Source organism: Triturus cristatus, chromosome 1_1, assembly GCF_964204655.1.
Source record: "Triturus cristatus chromosome 1_1, aTriCri1.1, whole genome shotgun sequence".
In the NCBI taxonomy this organism is placed as follows: Eukaryota; Metazoa; Chordata; class Amphibia; order Caudata; family Salamandridae; genus Triturus; species Triturus cristatus.
The window spans coordinates 581,121,774-581,143,128 of NC_140579.1; the positions used below are offsets into that span (position 1 = coordinate 581,121,774).

Sequence of the window (21,355 nt, forward strand, 5' to 3'; positions counted from 1 at the left end):
AGGCCCCCTCTGTCCTTCTTGGGAACCAGAAAGTAGTGGGAATAGCAACCACAACCTACTTCTGGACCAGGAATGCGCTCGACGGCCCCCTTGGCCAAGAGGGCTGCAACTTCCTCCCGTAGAAGATTCAAGTGATCCCCCGACATGCGGTGGCATGGCTGGAGGGGTCGTCTCGAAGGGGAGGGAGTAGCCACTTCGGAAGATTTGCAGCACCCACCTGTTCGACGTGATGGAACGCCAGTGGAGCAGGTGATGGCTAACTCTGCCTCCCACTGGCGTGGAATGGGCCTGAAAGCACGGACTAGGAGGGCTTTGAGGCGGATGCTGCCGGGGTGGATGTGGACTGACCGGCACGTTGACCCCAGGTACCGCCTAGGCGGAATCCACGTCCGCGTGCAGGTTGGATCTGCAGCCGGTGGCTAGGCGGACGTGAGGGGGCGCCCCTTCCTTGGCCACGAAAGGGACGAAAGGCAGAAGTTTGCGGTCGCAGTCCCGAGAGGCCCAAGGACTTGGCCGTAGCCCGGGAGTCCTTGAAGCGCACCAGCGCACTATCCGCCTTCTCGCCAAAAAGGCGAGTGCCATCAAAGGGCATATCCATGAGGGTGCTCTGGACATCCCCTGAGAAAGACGTGGACCGCAGACAGGCGTGGCGGCGGAGCGCCACCGGGGTTGACATCGCCCTACCCAGCGAGTCCGTAGTGTCTAGTCCACATCGAATAGCATGTCGTACTGCATTCCGCCCGTCGGCAAGAGCCTGGGCGAGCCGCATCCGGGCCTCCTCCGGACACTGGGGCAGCACGTCCTCCACCGTATCCCACAGAGAGTGGAAATAACGGTCCAAGAGGCAAGCGGTGTTCAAGGACCGCAGTCCCAAACTAAGGGAAGAGAAGAACAATTGTTACTTACCTGTAAACAGGTGGTTCTCCAGTATTGGTGTCTTTCATAGATTCACATGCTTGAATATTCCCCGTCGTCGGAGTGGGAGTCCCACGGTAAATAATATAGCAATATATACAGCCATAATATATATATATATATATATATATATATATATATATACATATACATAAGTAATCATATAAAAACAGAGATATAAGTAATAACATCAAGAAATGTCCCTATATGAAATTTCCATAGAGATACATGGAAAGAGAAAAAAGACATTCGTAGTCTCTCTGTCATTATGTTAGTCCAAACTACGGCCAATCAGGCGCCAGCCCCTCTCTAGAACCTTCTCCTCAGAGCTTCTCACCTCAGATTTTCGTAGCACCAAAGTGACCTTAGAGTGTATGAGGAGAAGAGAGCCTCTGAAGGGAGGAGGGAGGGTCGCATGTGAATCTATGAAAGACACCAATACTGGAGAACCACCTGTTTACAGGTAAGTAACAATTGTTCTTCTCCAGTATTGGGGTGTCTTTCATAGATTCACATGCTTGAATATAGAATAGCTAGCAGTAACAATATCATTGTTTCCATGATCACACAGCTTCGAAATTGTAATGACAATCAATCTTCTTATGCATATGACAGTACTGAATAACTGTAACAGTATAAATGCATCATTATGTCAATTATAAATGGAAACAATATGGAGGAGGGAAGGAAGAGGCTCATCTTATTTAAAAAGATTGCGAAGCACTGCCTGCCCAACTGCAGCATCCTCCTCGTTTAAAGTTGTCAAGCAATAGTGTCTTGTAAACGTGTGTCTGCTCGACCACGTAGCTGCTCTGCAGCTCTGATGCAAAGGCACTCCAGCAAATAAAGCAGTTGAGGAAGACATTGCTCTGGTGGAGTGAGCCCTCACTGGTGACTGCAATGGCTTGTTTGCCTTTTGATGGCAGAAGACAATGGCAGCTGAAAACTTAACGTGCAATAGTTGGTATCGTCACTGGACGACCCGTGTGAAAGCGTCCATAAGCTATGAATAGTTGAACAGTCCTTCGTAAAGCAGCCCTTCTGCTGATGTAGAATGTTAAACATCGTTTCACATCCAGGGAATGTAATCTCTGCTCCGCAGGAGTTTGCGGATAGCAAAGAAAGTTCTTAAAATCACTGGTTCATTAATATGACAGTCTGAAGGCACCTTCAGCAAGAAAAATTGGATTTGTACGCAATACTACAGAATCTGTTTTGAACTGTAGGAAAAAAGGTGGATATATTGTAAATGCATGAATGTCACGGACGCGACGTGAAGACGTTAGCGCCCGAAGAAAAGCCACCTTCCATGTTAGATACTACAACTCTACCTTGTGAATCGGTTCGTACGGTGGTCTCATTAGTTGAACCAATACGATGTTCAGATGCCACAATGGAGGAGGGCGTCTAACAGGAGGAAATTTGCAAAATAACCCCTAGACGAATTGATGGATAATCCTTGAAGAACAAAGGGTCCTTGAAGAACAAAGGGAAGTTGAACCATCCTGACGGAAACGGAAAATTGCCGCCAGAAAGAACCCCTAAAGGTTGCATTAGAGAACCCGGAGTTAGCTAAATGCAAGAAGAACGGTAACAATTGTTCTGGTGTGGAGTGAAAACGGGTGCACCCCATTAGATGCACACCAGTGGAGAACCCTTTTCCACTTTAATTTGTACGTTTTCACCGTAGAAGGGGCCCTCGCCTGAACTAAAAATGTCTCTACAGTCCTGTGGAATATCCAAATGGGCAAATTCACAGTGCTCAGGTTCCAAGCTGATAAGCTCAGTGAGGAGGGATTCGGAAGACAAATTTTCCCCTTGTCCATCGTGAGTAGATCTGCACGAGGATGTAGAATGATTGGTTCGCATTGAGACAGTAGGAGTAGTTCTGAGAACCATGCCTGCCGAGGTCAACGGGGGGCTATAGAAGTAGATGGCAAGGTTGCCTCCGATCTTCCACAGAAACTCGAGGTACGAGTGGGATTGGGGGAAGAAAAAACGTAGTCAAACAGATCGTACCAGTCCATCAAAAAGGCATTGCCCAGAGATCTTTTGTGGGGATGCCAGCTTGCGTAATCTCGGCATTTCCGGTTCTCTAGTGTGGCAAAGAGATCCAGCTGTGGGCGACCCCATCGTTGAAATATCCTCTCTAGAGTTGGGTGATGCAACTCCCATTCGTGGGTCGATGAGGACCTGGTCAGGGAATCCGCCAGGATATTGGATACCCCCGGTCGATTAACTGCTGCATATCGTGATGCGATGGTTGACAGACCAATCCCAAATCGACTGAGCTAGTCGAGACAGTTTCGGAGATTTTATCCTGCCCTGCTTGTTTATATAGTGCATGCAGGTTGTATAGTCTGTCTGTATCAGGACTGATTCTCCTTGGATTAAAGGATGAAAAGCTTTGAGAGCCAGCAATATATAGCCATGAGATCCAACCTGTAGAAGTGCCAGGTTTCTTGACATATTGACCATTTTCCCTTTATTGATAAATACTCCAAATGAGCACCCCATCCTTCCAGAGAGGCGTCTGTTATTGTCATGTCTGGTACCATTGTCAGAAAAGAAATGCCTTACGTTAGATTTAACGGTTGCGTCCACCACCTTTGCGCCAACTTCATCCGATCTGTGAAGTTTACAACATCGTTTAAAGAACCTGTAACCTGGTGTTCTTGGACATCCAGTACTCCTTGGATGGAGTCGGAGAATTATTATTATTTTTTTTATTTTATTATTATTATTATTTTTATTTTTTTTTGAAGACTGTCTTGGGAGATAAGTGCCCTTGCTGACACTGTCTAAAGTTGCTCCCAGAAAATCCGTGCGATAAGAAGGCTGTAGATGGGACTTTCTGGTATTTATGGAGAGCCCTAAGGCGCGAAAACACCTCCTGTCAAAGATATGTGTGTTGTAGAAGCTGAACTTTCGATTGTGATTTTAGGAGATAGTCGTCCAGAAATGGAAAGATCTGAACACCCTGGAACGTAGGACGCTAGCACAGGGGCTAGCACCCTTGTAAACACTCGAGGGGCCGAGCGTAGTCCGAATGGTAAACTTTGAACTGGAAAACCCCTCGACCCACTCGAAAACGAAGAATTTTCCGATGTTGTCGTAGTATGGAGATATGTAAATATGCATCTTGGAGGTCGATTGTTTCCATGAAATCTCCTTGTGAAAATAATCGCAAGATCTCTACATGCGTTCGCCTACGAAAAGAATGTTTCTTTAGATACCTGCTGAGAGCCCTCAGATCTAGAATGGGTTCCATTTCCCCTTCCTTTTAGTGATAAGGAAGAATCGGGAATAAATCCTTTCCCTCTTTTGAGATCTTGGTACTACTCCTATGGCTCCCTTGTGTTATAGAAATTGAACTTGTTGTAACAGTTCTTCGACATGAGCCTGTGGCAGTCCGGTAGGTGGTGTGGGTGGAGGGAATTCGATGAACTCCAAAGTGTGACCTCTTTCTATAATTTCCAAAACCCAACGGTTCCTTGTATGGAGGACCATTGAAAATAGTACCGATAGATTCGATCTCCAATTTTCTGGGACTGATGGAAGTCATGTCTCTTAGGAGTGTAACCCTTGTAAGAGGATTTTCCTCTGTAAGCCGTGGAAGACTGCTGTCGAGAAGTTTGCTGTTGGTTAGAGGAATATCGGTTTTAACCCTGGTTATAAGGTCGATATTGATTGATTCCTCTTCGAAAATTAGAGGAGGTGCCGCGTCCGCGTGCACCCCGAAAGGGTTGTTTTCAAAATTGCAATGTGCCCAGAGAGCGAGCAGTATTTGTATCTTTCTATATCGATTGGAGAGCTTCATCCACCTGATCTCCGAATAAACCTCTTCTTCGTCATATGCCATGGTCTTTGACGGTTCCGGCAGTTGCTCAACTAGTGTTGACATATCCGCCCATACTTGACGGTCCTAACGACCCAGGATGGCCAAAGCATTAGCTGCTCTCACCATGGTGGAAGCCATCGAAGAGAATTTTCACCCTATGGCATCCAAACGACATCCACCACGATCAGGTGGTGCAGTGATCGTAGATGCAGGGCTTCTAGCCCGGCGTTGCGCTGCCTGTGTGACTACAGAATCTGGCTTCGCTTGACCAGTGAGGCACGCTGGTGCTCCTAATGGTGATTTGAACCTCTTTCTCCAATCTAGGCACCCGTGCTGGAAGACTATGAGGCCTCCATAATCCTTTTTGCCTTCCTCCCCAATAAATTCGATTATAGGGATTTTATGTGTTTAACAGGCTGATCTTTGAACTCGTACAGGAAATAATCCTTCGTTAATTTGAACGTTAGTGTTGTCCTATCCCTTAACTGGTGGAACTTGCATATCAACAGGTGGTGAGTCACCAGGTAGCACCGGAGAGGGAGATGGTGTTTGGGCATGATAGTTATCCCACTCCGCCATACCATCATCATCATCAGCATCGCCACCATCATCGAGAATCTCACCATCCTCCCTGTCCTGAGGAACTTCTTCTTCTTCTTCAGTATCATGAGGAGGTACTGTCCGAGTTGAAGAATGTTTCAGCGGTACTGTAGGTATTACCACAGAAAGTATTGGAGCCGGTACCGGTTCCGATATAGTTGTTGGCACCACTGGAGTAAGCGGAACCACAGACACTTGTGGTGATAAAGGAAAAACCGCCGATTATAGTTGTCACAACTGATTCAGCTAAACTTTCTTCTGAATCTTGATCTGAGTCAGTGGTAAAACAATGGTGAAGGAAGGCGGGAATCCTCCACCGATATAACCTCACCCGACATATCTTGTCAAGTACTCGGTGGTAATGGTAATAAAGGAACAGCAGCAAAGGACGAAGTAGTCGCTGTATATGTCGAAGAGATTTGGATTTTTAATGACCTCTGCGCAGAAGTCGTCTTATTTTTTTTTTTTTTTTTTTTAAACCCTTATTTTCACCGATGAGACTGCAGTCGACGGGCTCTGAGGCATAGAAGGCTATTGAAGAGATCTTCGTAGACGGAATCGTCGACGGAACCATCGTCGACGGAACCACCATCGAAAAATTCATTGCCGACAGAACCACCGTCGACGGAACCACCGTAGACGGAACCACCGTAGACGGAACCACCGTCGACGGAACCACCGTCGACGGAAACATCGTCGACGGAAACATCGTCGACGGAGCCACCGTCGACGGAGCCACCGTCGACGGAGCCATCGTCGACGGAGCCATCGTCGACGGAGCCACCGTCGACGGAGCCACCGTCGACGGAATCATCGTCGACGGAATCATCGTCGACGGAGCCATCGTCGACGGAGCCACCGTCGACGGAGCCACCGTCGACGGAGCCACCGTCGACGGAGCCACCGTCGACGGAGCCACCGTCGACGGAGCCATCGTAGACGGAGCCATCGTAGACGGAGCCATCGTAGACGGAGCCATCGTAGACGGAGCCATCGTAGACGATGTAGCCATCTTTGAGAAACTGGAAAGTTGAAAACCTCACTAGCCTGAGAACTATGTCTCGTGGGCGACAGCAGTATTCAAAGAAGAAGAAGTGGCAGATGTCATAGTCAGAGACATTTTCTTCTTTTTAAGGAAAGGAGTAGGTAACTCCTGTACACTACTGCGTTTTGAGGCTGTGTGGGAAACGGCCAGAAGTAAAGTTTTCTACCTCAGAAAATTACTTCATCTTTATCCTTAAGTCTCTGGAGCCACAACAAGAGACGGCCTTCCCTGTCTTTCAGAGATTTTAGTAGAAAAATTCTACAGAATTTACATTCACCCACTTCATGGTTAGGGTAAAGACAGTAAATACACTTACTGTGTGGATCTTCTGAGAATAACGTAGCTTTCCACAAAAGAACAAGGTCTAAACAAAGACTTCTACTTGAAGTCATCCTGAAGAGAAAAAACTGAGCAGAGCTCAGGGAGACTCCCTTTCACACGACGTGCGGTAGAAAATCTGAGGTGAGAAGCTCTGAGGAGAAGGTTCTAGAGAGGGGCTGGCGCCTGATTGGCCGTAGTTTGGACTAACATAATGACAGAGAGACTACGAATGTCTTTTTTCTCTTTCCATGTATCTCTATGGAAATTTCATATAGGGACATTTCTTGATGTTATTACTTACTTATATCTCTGTTTTTATATGATTACTTATGTATATGTATATATATATATATATATATATTATGGCTGTATATATTGCTATATTATTTACCGTGGGACTCCCACTCCGACGACGGGGAATATTCAAGCATGTGAATCTATGAAAGACACCCCAATACTGGAGAACAGCTTCTTACCGAACTGCTCTAGCCTCTTGGATTCCCGATCCGGGGGAGCGGACGGGAAGGAGGATTGGGAAGTAGAGGCCTGGATAACCAGGCTCTCGGGCGTGGGGTGTTGGGACAGAAAACTGGGGTCGCCTGTTCCGATCCACAGGAGGTACTGTGGAGGGCTTGGACCAGGTGCCCTTCAGAACGTCCACTAGTGCCTCATTGAACTGCAGCAGAGGCTCCGAGGAGCTTGCTGACGGTTGAAGCACTTCAGTGAGGAGGTTAGTCCTCACGGCCACAGCAGGCAGCTCCAGCCCAAGGGGTTCGGCCGCCTTGTGCAGCACCACTGAAAATGCAGCACCTTCCTCCGAAGCTACAGTCGGAGGAGAGATGAAACCAGTGTCCGGGGAGGTGTCCAGACCACTGGCATCCCCCCAGCTCATCTGCCCAGTCCTGAGATAAGTTGGCCTGCATGGCCAGAGGGTCCTCAGACCCATCCAAGTCGCCCCCGTCATCCGATTCCTGATAAACAGGGGGAATAAATCGGAGCCGGACGGTAGATGCAATTGTCATCCATCGGCTGCGGCGTCGCCGCACTGGCACCGAGCCCGGACCGGGGCTGAACCGGGGACCGGCGTCGTCAGGAGACGGCGCCGGGGGTGGAACCGGTGTCGGCGCCAGCGGAGGAGGCGGCGTGAGGTCGACCGGCACCGACTGAGATCCAGGCCTGGATCCCACAGGGACCTGCAGCGTCGGGACAGAAGTCGACGGCGCCGGAGCCGACGGCTCGCTAGGTCGCCCAGTCGAGCCCGCGGGGCCAGAAGACGCGCTGGCAGGCGTCGACGGCGGAGCCAGGCCCCTCATGGCCGAGAGGAAGGCACTGATCTCCGCCGGAGTCGCGTCAGTCCCAGGGACCGGTGGGTATGGGGATGGACACGGCTCCGACGGAGCCGCGGGGGTGGTACCACCCGGACCCTTAACTGAGTCGCGCAACTGGCGAGGGGAGTCCTAAGAGCGATGTCGCCTCTTGGACTTCTTAGCATGCTTCGACTTACCTGAAGACTTCGACCCAGACGAGTGGTGGTTGCGGCTCCTCGACCGGTCCTTCGACCTCCTCCTGGACCGTGACCGTGAACGGCGCGGAGCAGAGTGTCTGAGCACGAGAAGCTTACGGGACCGCTCCCGCCTAGCCTTCGAGGTCAAGGCCTGGCAGTCGAGGCACGACTCCGCATCGTGGTCGGCCACCAGGCAGTAAAGGCACCGGCGGTGGTGGTCCGTCACCGACATCAGTCGATGACAGGAGTCACAGGCTTTAAGCCCGGGCATCCTACCGGCACTAGTTTGAATCGAGTAGACAAAAGAGTCCAAAAAGTTTTAGTCAAAAAATGACTAAAGGGGTAAGCTCTTCCCGGATCGGCGCTGTCTGGCGTGGAAAAACGAAGAACTGACGTCAGCGCACGAGGGCGGCATCTAAGTACTCCGACGACGTCATTCCGGCGCACGACGCCGAACGCGGAGCTGCAGACGACGCCTAGCGTCGCGCAAGGGGTATTGCTGACGAAAAATCTTTCCGGATCCAGCCTGACGCCTGGGGATATTCTAAGGTGAGGAATCTAAGTAACGTGTTTCTTTCAGATGTATCGTCATACAACCCTATATCGCATTGACTTGCAGACCTTTGCTTTCGCAATGTAAAATCTCTCAAAGCCTTGTCTATCCACTTGCTTCTCCTTCAAACCAGTTGACTTTAGGGAATTTTTGTCCCTGACCCCGTAGCCGGTCTTCGCCAGAGCTGTGTGTATTTGACATTATGGGAGCTGCACAGAAACCCGCAGCCGTCACGTTGTCCCTCCTCTGAGAAGCACCGCAAATGAGCAGACACGTCACAAGATGTAATGGCGGCATTAAAGGGAAGAGGGTTAAAAGAGCCTCCAATCTTCCTCCAGTACGCTGCAGACCAGACTGATACCCGGGTTACAAAAAATTATATTTCGTAACATGAATTGTGGGCTTGAGCATTTCAACACTGAAAGCCATTATTACGAGATAATTAGACTTTTATAAAGGCCAGTTAAATTTGGCCTTTTGCAACTTTGAACAAATTCATAGAGAGCTGCCAAACAGTGAAATCAGACGCCTACCAGTCAACGACCTCTGACTCAGTGCTCCATCAGATGTACCAAATGAAAACCTTCTAGATTCTTTAGGGCCAGCACCATACCTTTTCACTCCACCTACTGGGCACACCATTCACTCGGAGTCTGCCATATGCGGGAGGAGAGCGCCCCACCTGCTCGTTGACTTTGGTATGCGAGAGTCCCTGGTGGATGAGAAGCTTCACAATCTGGGCGTCTCCCTTCCAGGCAGCAAGGTGAAGCGGGTAGCAGCCCTTGCAGTCCCCCACGTTCGTTATTGCATCGTTCCTCAGCAGCGCTTCCACCACGTCCCTGCAAGAGAGAAGAAGCAGGCAGTCTGAGAAAAGGCTGGTTATCTGCTAACAGGAAGTTAACGGCCAACACCCCAAAAGAGGCAGCTGAAAGCAGCAACTAGAACGGTACAATGGCTTTTCCTTAATACAAGCTTCCCATCATGTGCTCCTATACTGTAAGCAGAACCATCCGGAAGCACCAGTTGCACCCCACACATAGACCCCGATTAGGAGTTACTGATCACATCAGATAAATAATGATACTCTAGAGATTATTTATTGGATTTGATAAGTAACTCCTGTAACAAGCTGCATCCAGGAAAACTGGGCATAACATTCCGGTTTTGAATCTTACTACACGAAAATAAGCACGTTCCGTTAGTTTCTGGGCCTTTTCCCGTGGTAGAGATCGGCAAGATTGACACGCCAACATCTACCCAGGGAAGATGGTGTTTTTTGACAACCTTTCAAGTGCTGTCATCGGAGTTGGCCCACACATTGCAATTAGCCGTTTCACTCTGAATCAATACCTTAACATTTACAAAATAAATACATATATATTAGGACTCGTACCCCCCAGTATGGCTCCCGGCCCAGCCCCCATCCAAACCCACGAAACAATGCTTAACAACCAGCTGTGGGTAAAAAAGGCCATGTTTATTACAAATCATCACACAAACATGACAATAAATAAATCATACAATTTGATACGATATGTATTTATCAAATTCAAACGTTAAACACCATTTTATTTAAGCTGCCCCTAGCTTCATGCTCCATCCGCAAATCGGGCAGAACTCAATTTACTTACACGATGAACGTTGTCTATTGTTCCAGCACTAAGGGGCTTTCTGGCTCGCGTCGCCCTCGACCAACTGAGAACCACGCAAGGCGCAACCCACCTGCGTCCTTGAAGGGTGAGCCCCTGTCATCTGGTCGAAGTCCGCCACCTGAGGGGCCCACCCCTCCACCACCAGGCTGCTCATCGGGGCTTGTAGGGAATAACCAGGGGCGGAAGCCCCATGCCCTATTTTTCAAACTGGCGCCCTTGCCCCCAGCCGGTGTCCCGTTCTCTCTGGAGTGAGCTTACCGTCTCTCCGCCTCAGTGCTGGCCTAAAGGAGTATGCAGGAGGACTCCCCTTAACAATGTAAATGCAATTTATGTGGCCTGATTACCGCCACAAGGGGGACCAGGGCAGACCGCCCTTCGCCCTCCCCCCCCCACAGCTACATATGACCCCTAAATTCTCACCAACACCAGGCCAAGAGCATGCCTGATTCAAATGGCCGGATTCGGCCTGTTACCTCTGCCATGCCAGGTAACCCACACGGCATCTTGCGCCCGCTGCCACTGTGTAGGATCTGTCTGAACGGAATCAATGGGAATTGGACCTGTAACATTGACAGTAAGCCTCACAGACCCTAACCATTAGGTCACAGTTACTCTCATCAACCACACTACCTAGGCCCTGGCCAGTGCAATTATCCATCCTGCTGTGCATGTCGCTGGTCCAAGTCTGACTCTTGCGACCGACTATTGTGATCCGTCTGCCACGGGAAATAACCCTGTAAGCGATATGAATCGACTCTGCACGAGTTCGACATTGTGAGAAGTTGGCCTGGTATATGATGCTCACTAGTTAAAGAGATCACCTTGTACCATGCCAAGCAACCCTTATGGTGTGGTTGTAAGTCAACCTTTTCGGACTAGCTGCCCTAGTGGTAGCGTAGGCTAAGCAGTCTTTGAGGCTAAACTCGTGAAGCGTGTTAAGCCAGCTGTTTTACCAAATGCAACCCCCTTTTATACCAATGAAAGGACACCACACAGATATATATTCAAAATATATATGCATTTATTTCTCAAAGTAACCCCTAGTCTCTTTATGAGCACAGGAGCACAAATCGTCAAACAAGATTACAGTAGAATACACGGAAGATGCACTTTATATGGATAGGCCCTGGTGGCCGCTCAAACCATATACTAAAATAGTGGTATAAGTACCACGAACAGAAAAGGGAAAAGGCCTAGGGCCTCTAGAATCGCTGGGCCTACAAGGAGCTAACTTCAGTTAGTGACCAGGAGGTCCACGGGTGGCGTGTGCAGAGCAAATAGTCACACGCGTGCTCCCATAGGTTTTCAATGGGTGCGTAAAAAGTACAAAGTCACTGCAAAAAGGATCTTCCGGATGGACTATGACCTTAAGATTGGAAACACAGACACTAGAGATGTTACTCTACACTTGGGCACCGGAGTGCCAGCTTTACCTCACCCACAGGAAGCGGGTGCATAGGTGTCGAAGTGCGTCGGGTTTCTTCTTTCGGGTCAATGGAGCCTGTGGACAAAGATGCTGCAGGCGGTCGGTCCGGAAGGGATGCGGTGGATCCAAGGGTGGATCGGAGTTGTAGAAGACCTGTAAGCAGAGGGGACAGTGTTCACAGTCACTAGCCAGTGACCAGCGTGGCACCAGGTGGGTACCAGGCGATGTCGGGTGCAAACAGGAAGAAAGGTGCAGCTTGTCTCTGCAGCCACGTGGTCCCTGGAGGTCGACGACGTCCAGGAGTCGGTTCACGAGCTGTCCCACGCAGGCTCTCGCTGTCGACGGTGTCGTCGACTTGATCGAAGCAAACAAGCCTTGGCAAAAGCAATTGTTGTGGAGAACAAGATAAGCTGATGGTTCTGACCAGCAAGGTCAGAGGGACTGCTCCTTTGGAGGGGAGCAAGGGCCAGTCTGGAGCAACCAGACCAGCGGTGTATTTCTTGAAGTTCGTCGCCAAGATGGCCACTAGCCAGCGGGCCAGCAACCGGTTAGGCGCGTCGAGTGGCAAAATGCAGAAGGGCCCCACGCAGATCGTGGAGATGCTGGAGGGCTCACCTTTGGTGCAGATGCTGCTCGAGGGTTGGGCTTCTCAGATCCCAAAGCACAACTTGGAGGGAGCCTCGGTTGTTGCACTTGCAGCTTGTCGTGGTCGTTTCAAGATGGCTGGCTCCACGTGTCTCGTTGCCTCCACGGGTCTCCTCTTTTCAGGGACTGTGGATCGGGCGTTGAGAGGTCTGGAGGTCCAGGTCTTGTCAGTCTCTGGGCTCGGGCTCCGGCGGGAGGCGGCGGCAAAGCAGACGTTGATTCGCTGGATGGTGCTTGCGTTAGCAAGGTGGTCACTCCCTGACCACAGGGGAGATTTCCTTCAGTCTTCTGTGCAGCAGAATGTCGAAGTTCCCGTCTTCTTCTTAGTTTCAAGTTGATTCCAGGATGTCTGAAGTCTTAGGACACAGCTCCTAACTTTAAGCGGATTCTAGGGGCCGGACTACCTGCTAGGTCCCTCCCTAAGGGTGGGACCAGGAAGGGGGGTGGTTACACCCCCAATCCTTTGTCCAGCTCGCCCCAGGCCAGGGACTGGTGTGCCCCAGGACCGGTTTGAACTGGCATATGCACCGAGGCTCCTTGTGAGCCACAGGCATGTCTGGTTTCTTTCAAGCCCTACCTGACCAATACACAAAATCCTGTCTTGGGTGGTGCATGCACCTCCCCTGGCAGGAAACCCTTTGTCCACACCTCCCAAGCTGGAAGGACTCCCAGCAGCAGGAGGGCAGACTTGTGTCTGTGGTGGCAGCATCCATTTTGTGGAGCTGAGGCTATGTCTGATTTTACCCGGGTTTCAGGTACTGTACATGTCGTGTCCCTCTAGAAGGGTGGAATGCTAACCCCGTCGCCAGAATTGGCGAGGGGTTAGTATTCCAATTCGTATGACACCTTACTCGACATGTTTTGATAAAGCCAAACCAAAGATAGCATTTAACCGCGAGGTTCATAATGCACTTAAGAGTATATGGTATGACGATATCTGGAAACAGTAGAAGGAAGTTGTTCCGACCACTGCAGACAGGCTCAGCTCATGCCAGAGCACCATCTCACATGGAACCAAGCACTCTGCCTTCAGGATTGTTAAGGCCTGCCATAGGAGTGACTTATAGGTTAACATGTGTCCCATTTAAGGTTAGGTATAGGTATACTACACCTAAGTTAGAGGTGGTTACACCAACTTACCCCAGCTGAGTGATCAGCCAGTTGTGTCAAATTTGTTAGGCCAGGCCAGGGGTGGCACAATACATGCTTCAGCCCCTGGTAGGCCTTAGATACACCAATGCCCTGGGTACCTAGTGTACACTGGTACAGGGGCTCACAGGGTGATCCACTTCCAATTGGTTATGCACCTAGGGTGCATAGTGTAAATTTAGTAGAGAGAACAGCAGGCTTGGGGTCTGATTGGCAGGCCCGCAGCCTCAATATGTCAAAAACCAGTGAAGAAAAAAGCAAAAATTTGGGGTGACCATAGGATAGCAGACCCTACTCTCCTACAGACATGATACTTGAAGGCCCTGCATACCCTTCTGCATATCGACCCTCCGCTACAGAATCGGTCTTAACCTGCTCAGGCTATATTCTACCGTCGGTAAGGGGCCAGCCTACCCTAACTAACCCAGTTTTTGAGGCATCCCCGGCCTCCCACCGCCCAGGGCAACGATGCCCGTACCAGTCACTTCCCTCTGGGGGAGCGCCCATCGGCGCCCCGCCCCCCCTGTCCGTGTTGCGAGAAATCAGGAAAGGATGTCAGCAAACTGCCCTAGAAGAAAGGAACCCCTCAACCCCCCACTTGCTAACAACTTAATCCTCAGGAAGGAAATACCCTTACCCTAAGTTTTTACATGAAAATGACCACCCCTTATTGCGTCCTCGCGCCTGCTACAGGCTCACTCCGTGGACTCTGTCCATGCCAACCGCCTCAGACCTAACTGCCTAAGCCGGCTTCATCCTCATCCCAGATGGGACCCCTGGCATGTACCTGAGCGACCCAGCGAACTAGGGATGCCCTCTAATTGCAGGTGAGTTGAAAGGCCCCTCTTTGTCCAAAGTCTTGCACAGTGCAACTTCGCCCCAAGGGATATGGGCGCAGCACGTGAGCCCCAGTTGTGTTATAGGTGATCACCATCAATGTGTTATACCTGGAATGAATTCTGCCTGGCAACAGGCAGTTTAACTGACACAATACACCCTCACGGGCCTCCACCGGTAGTACGCTACCCACCCAGCATCCGCCCATCTGCCTAATTGGAAACCCCAAACAGTCAAACCGTATAACGAACGTGCCACCTGAAAGTCTATCTAGTGCGATGGTACCCTAAAGGGAAGCATTCTTGCCTGAAGTCAGCTGCATGAAGCGCCCCAACCACCACCCCTGACAAGGTGCGACTAATCTTCAAAACCAGTTAAATGATGCCTACCTGTGATGCAGAACAACACACCCCTACCCCTCCTAGAGAGGCATGTGACCCACCTGTATCCCGAGGGAGCTCCCAGGTGAGCCCTGTACCTGACCAAGCCCACCTAAGAGCCCTATTATTTGCCAGCCAGATTCCGGCTGTACACTGCCCACAATGCGACACGTGGAGGGCCCAGCGTTACGGAGGCCCGACCCAAAATGTATGACAGGACTGCTCGCTCCCGTCCTGTGCACCCACCTGCGTAAGGTCCACACAAAAACCACCCCTCGTACATGAACATTCTCCCCTGGCGGGAGCGAAGTAGCCACGGGGGAGGGGACCCTGCAAAGAAGCCAACCGGTACTAAAATTATTAAGTGCATTCACCGTGGCCCCGATAAGGACGGGGTCAATATATAATTTAACAAATGGCATCCCCCACAGGGGTGTAACCGGGTGCACGTCGACCCCTTCCCTCATGTCTATTCTCAGACAGGGTGCGGTTACTGTAAGGAAGCAGGATAGCACCATATCTCACCCCCTGATGTTCCGATTACCACCTGATGCTAACAATCCCCCAGGAGCCCCCTGCATTCCGAGGCCGGCGCAGAAAGAAAGAGGGCGAGGACAGGGCCAGTTGCCCCTAAATAGGCCTTCGCCCCCTCCCCTCCGCCGGAAGTGACGTCATGACGCTGACCCGGAAGTAGTTGATGCTGCCGTCCCGTGTTCTTCTTCGATGAGGACAACCAAGGAGGGCGTGCCCGGGCGCCCGAGTCCTAAGTGCGCGCTTCATTATATTTCGCGCTTGTCAATTTTAATTTAACAAGCTCTCGAGTGTTACGTCTGAATGTTGTCTCGGTTTCTTTTAGGAAATGATGTCTCTTTCCATATGTGTAAAAAGTACACGCAGCACGTTTCAATTCTTTTATTGTATTTCCATTTTATGGTAATCTGGAGGGCAGAATATTGTAGAGAGCTTTTGGTGCCATAGCGTGCAATACACAAATACCTAAGCTCGTTTTTATATGTCTTTACTCAGGACATTCGATACATTGTTTCTGTGCATTTACCAACAGGCCCAATATGCTTTGATTTTTTGTTATATGTTTAATGTGCACTATGCAGATATTTAAGCTTTATTAAGAATATCAATGGGAATTTAAACAATGTATTAAGATGAAGCATTACACTATTGCTGAAATTTTGCGGTGTGTTGCAACAGCTAAAGTCCATTTTTTGTGTTTATGCCTGGATGGTGTTGGCTATTTAAACTTGAATTTTGTATGGCGCCAATTAGATTGATAAAGGCTGCTGTGCAGCCGAAACGCGTATCTCTCCTACTGCGAGGGTCGAGGGAGACCTGAAAAATAAATAAGCCTTATCCTTACTTACCTTGAGTACGTGCCTCTTCTTGGCTGGAGTAGGATGTTCGTTTGGATAGAGAGCTAGAGAGCTAGAGAGCTAGAGAGCTAGAGAGCTAGAGAGCTAGAGAGCTAGAGAGCTAGAGAGCTAGAGAGCTAGAGAGCTAGAGAGCTAGAGAGCTAGAGAGCTAGAGAGCTAGAGAGCTAGAGAGAGAGAGAGAGAGGGAGCTAGAGAGAGAGAGGGAGCTAGAGAGAGCGAGCAAGAGAGCGAGCGAGCGAGCGAGAGAGCGAGCGAGAGAGAGAGCGAGAGAGAGAGCGAGAGAGAGAGAGAGAGAGAGAGAGAGAGAGAGAGAGAGAGAGCGAGAGAGAGAGCGAGAGATAGAGCGAGAGATAGAGCGAGAGAGAGAGCGAGAGATAGAGCGAGAGATAGAGCGAGAGATAGAGCGAGAGATAGAGCGAGAGATAGAGCGAGAGATAGAGCGAGAGATAGAGCGAGAGAGAGAGCGAGAGATAGAGCTATATAGTAAGTAGGTGGAATCTGACTATATGGTTGCCCCCACTTTTTTCCTGGTGTTTTGATGGGTTTTGACTAGTCTGGCTGGGATCCTGCTATTTAGGACCCCAGCCTATCTGCTTACTCCCTTAAACAACATGGAGTGCATATTAGGTGCACTAGTGATTGGATACTGTGGTGCCTTATGAGTCCCTAGTATATGGAACCTTAGGTACCAAGGGCATAGGTACTCCACAGGCCTACCTGGGGCCGAAGCATATATTATGCCACCCCTGGGAAGCACACTAAATCAGACACCACAGGCCTGCTACTGCAGCCTGGGTGAGGTAGTGTTAGCACTCCTCAGTGAGATATAGGTTCACTATATCTCTCCCTGCACACACATTTGAACCTATAAGTCACCCCTAAGGCAGGCCCTGTCAATCCTGAGGGCAGGGTGCTTGGTTTCCATGTTAGGGGGTTAATCTGCCTTAGCAGGGCCCCTCTGCAACTCTCAGAGTCCATTCTCTGGGGCTGTTTGTGAATCCAGTCAAACCATATACTCTTAAGTGCATTATAACCTTGCGGTAAATGCTAACTTTGGGATGGCTGCATCAAAACATGTCGTGTTTGGTGTCAAACGCTTTGGAATCATACCCCCACACCAGTAACTGGTGTGGGAGTATGATCCCACCCTTCTAGAGGGATAGACATGTACCTACTGTGGAAACGCGGTAGAATCCTGAAGAGCCCTGGTATCACAAAATGTATGCCACCAGTCACAGACACTGGGCTGCCCTCCTGCTGATGACCGAAACTCGCAGTGGAGGGGGCCCAACAATAGGCATCCTGTCACAGGGAGGTGTGGCCACCTCCCAGACACGGTTTAGTGTATTAGTGTATTGGGGTTGGGTGAGTGCACTCCTAGAGTGCCTTGAAGTCCTGCACTGGGGGAGCAGTAGGCTCCTCTGTGCATACATCAGTTCAAACCGGCTCATAGGTGGGGTCATAGAGCTAGTCCCTCCCTTCCTTTCAGTATAAGTTAGGGAACCCTTGCCATTCTAAACTAGATATCCCTGGATGACGCTCTGAAGAATCCTGGCCCTTCGACTTTCCACTACCTCTGGAAGACTGAAGAATCTCCCTTGGAGTCAAGGAGTGACTCCCCTGCTTGGCAGGCACCAAACATTGCAATCAACGGTCGCAAACTTTGCCGCTCCCGCCGGAGTCCGAAGTCCATGCAGCCCAGGAATAGGATTTCTGACTTCACCAAGGCCATCGTGAGTCCCCAGTAACGCTGAGGTAAGTGGACCCCACGAGTGACGAGGAACCGCAATCCCTGGGTACCGGGCACTATTTTCGAGTGCAACCCCTTCACGACGTTCTACGAACTTGTGCTTTGGGCCACGTGTGGTCCAAGCCTCCAGCAGGATTCCCTCCTAAGATCAGAGGCCTACCCCGTCCAGAGTGGCTGTGGGCCCCTGGTGACTGAATCCTCCCGAGGTGTCTTCTAGATTCCTTACCGGTTGGCTTGTGGGTCCCCTGAAGACTTTTCTACAGTCCCAAAGGGCTCCCCTGGTTGCTCCAGGCCTGCCCTGACTTACCCTCGCTGAGTGAGTCCCTCAGACCTTGCTGGTCTGCACTGCTGACTTTTTACACTTTCCACGAGACTTGCTGTTGCCAAGGCTTGTTGGCTCCAATCTGGTCGCAGACACTTCAGTAAGCTGCAGACTTCGTGGGACACGTCGAATCCAGCTCCTGGTCGTCGTCAACGCCTCTTGGACCACATGGCTGAAGAGTCAAGACACCCGTGGATCACCTGAAATCACCAGACTACTGTGGGCATCTATCTTCTTTGCCCCGGGTCACTGCCAAGTGACTTTGATCACTGTCCCCTCTACTTTCAGGTCTTCCTTCTTCTGGATCCAGCCTTGGATTCCACCGGACACCTCTCCTGTCTTCACAAGCAGCAAGTCTTCTTTGACTCCCATTGAAAACGACGCCGTGACCCGACACCAAAAGACACCTATGCACCCGGCTTCCCTGGGTGAGGTAACTCCAGCACTACGGTGCTCCTGTGGGTGTTGGCTCTAGAACTACTTACCCTGTAAGTAACTTGCTTGTAGACTCTCCCGAAGTATCCTTAAACTCTACATTTCCAATCGCGACTTGCTCCATTGAAGTCAATTGGGATCCGCGGCTGTGTTCTCACACTGCATGCGTCTCCCGTGGGTCCTTTACTTACCTGCCTTGGGTGGTTTTGTGAGGCCCCAGCGCTTCTGAAGGCCCTAGGCCTTGTCCCCTCGCAAGTCGTTATCTCCAAGTCTCTTTTTTTAGTATATGGTCTGGTACGCCCCTAGGGCCCCAGCCATATTTGTGCTTAACTTGTTGTGAAATGTTGATTTGTGCATATGTCCTTGACTTCTAATCTCATAAAGAGATTAGCAGAGAGTCGTTAGTAATAAATACATATATATTTTATATATATACCTGTGTGGTGTCCTTTCATTTAGTGATTCAAGAGATTATAAGGTAAAACAAGCTGCTTTACATTCCTCTAAAGACTTAGCCTGAAGGCTGCTCTCCACAGCTACCACTAGGATAGCTTTCTTTAAAAGGTTGTCTTAAACCTACTACCATAAGTCGAATTGTATTGGTGCAAGGTGTCCACTTTAACTAGTGAACAGCATGTACCAGGCCAACTTCTCACACATATATATACACACACACATATATATATACATACATATATATGTTACGATAGTTACAATCCACTCTTCGAGTACAGATGGGCACGGACTCCAAAGTTGCTTGTGCAATTTCCTTTATTACTCCCAACAATTCATTACGCGTTTGTCACCACACGTGACCTTGATCACATGAATAACGCTCTGCGAATCCGTGTTTTAACAACCCCTAGTGTCATATGACGTATACTTTATTAGGCATAAAATAACAGACTTTAACTACAACGATTTCACAATTCATAGGATTATTCGCCTTGCGCTTGCCAGTAAAACAAATATCCAAGATAATACCATTATCATTGTCTGCATAATACAAATTGTTAACTGCTCGTAAATGTAGTGTGCAAATACTCAACCAGTCAGCTTAGTGCATATTAGTTTCTGCTACCACATATACTTGATGCTATTGGCAAAGGCGTATCATTTGTTTATTTCTTATTTGTCGTTCATGGATTTTTTGTATTAAAGTGCTGTGCATAAATATCTAAACATTCAATAAAGTGCATTGTGCTACCCAAAATGCTAAGTGCCTAATCCTCTAAAGTGCAAATAATTAAAACAATGAGGTTCAGCATTTAATTGGCCTGAGAGGAACCTTCTTTTCAAATTCACTAGAGATACATCAATTACAGTGTACCTTGCTGCATCAACTGAAATAAGAAATCGCTATTTTGTGTAGTTGACTACATATATATATATAAGGCATTTCTCCAACATTTGCATGTATTATTGCACCATTGCTCTTATCTCCTACCTGCTCTAAAATGTTATTGCACTTTTGCTCTTATTGTAAAATGCCCAGATTCAAAATTTAATGTTCAAGCTGCCAATGATAATAATATATCACACATGCAAAAATATATAAAGAATATAAAATACATCTATGCTTATAAGAAATTGTGCAAATCTTCGCTATTATTCAACCCTGATGGGAATTTGGAGTCTAGTTATAAAATAATTTTGACTCCAATCTCCTTTGTAGTTTTTCTCGGTTTCCACCCCTTCAGAGCGGTGGTATTGCTTGTATGACAAAATAAGTGAGACATATGAGATCATTGTTGTGTTCAGCTTTGAAATGTATAGCTACAGGTATGAAGGGTCTGAGTTGACAATAGCCCTTAAATGTTGGAGTATTCTTTTATACACCTGTAGCTTCATGCTCCCCACATATCGTAACCCACAGGTACACTCAAGCCCATACACTGCAAATTCTGTACGGCAATTGTAATTCTCCCTTATGGGCACTTGTTCTGAGCTGAATGGTGTAGTGTAGCGTAGTGAGTGGTGTTAATGTACAAGTTACTTACCTTCGGTAATGATGTACCTGGTAGAGACGATTCTAGCCGCAGATTCCTTAACGTAGAATTATTCCTAGGCGTGAGATTGGATCTGGATATTTTTTTGCCACAGCATCTCTGCGCGCCGGGGGCGGCACCACGTGAACCCGCCCTGACGTAGTCCGCAGACGTGACGTCAGCGAGTTCACATATGTCCCACCCCGGCGCGCTGACGACAGTTTGCTTCGGAGAACTTTTCCGCGCCACACCTCGTAGCCATCACAAACAAAACTGTGAGAGTATGGGAACACTGTGCAAAAAAATCTGTGAAACAGAAAGGGAAGAAACAAATGGTGAGGAACAGCACCATTAGGGACAGTGCTAAGCACTGTGTTACTGAAAGTCATGGAAGGGAAAGAGCAGAGCACCGGTCTGAGAAGCAACCCTGCAAAGTGAAGGCCATATCCTCCCTGGAGGCAGAAAAACATGTGAAAAATGTTGCGGCAGACGACAAAGTCTGCAACCACAATCTATAACAGTGAAGGGCAACAAGTCCAGAACAGATGAGTAACGACAAATTACCCCAAGACAACACCATCAAAGAGTGTCGTATCTCCTTTAA

The 21,355-nt window shown here is 49.1% G+C and overlaps 1 protein-coding gene across 17 annotated transcripts in view; it reads right to left on the minus strand.

The window, feature by feature from the left end:
* Window positions 1-21,355, minus strand: part of ANKS1A (ankyrin repeat and sterile alpha motif domain containing 1A) — a 1,389,901-nt gene that overhangs the window by 903,029 nt on the left and 465,517 nt on the right. For 12 of the 17 annotated variants that reach the window (XR_014978931.1, XR_014978928.1, XM_085645485.1 and 9 more), the window contains exon 3: window positions 9,393-9,618. Coding sequence is in view for 13 of the 17 variants with exons in the window: in XM_085645485.1 (XP_085501611.1) it covers window positions 9,393-9,618 (226 nt within the window). In the remaining 4 variants the exon portion in view is untranslated. The remainder of the gene's footprint in view (window positions 1-9,392; window positions 9,619-21,355) is intronic. The other 5 variants (XR_014978939.1, XM_085645465.1, XM_085645401.1 and 2 more) reach the window with 1 other exon arrangement.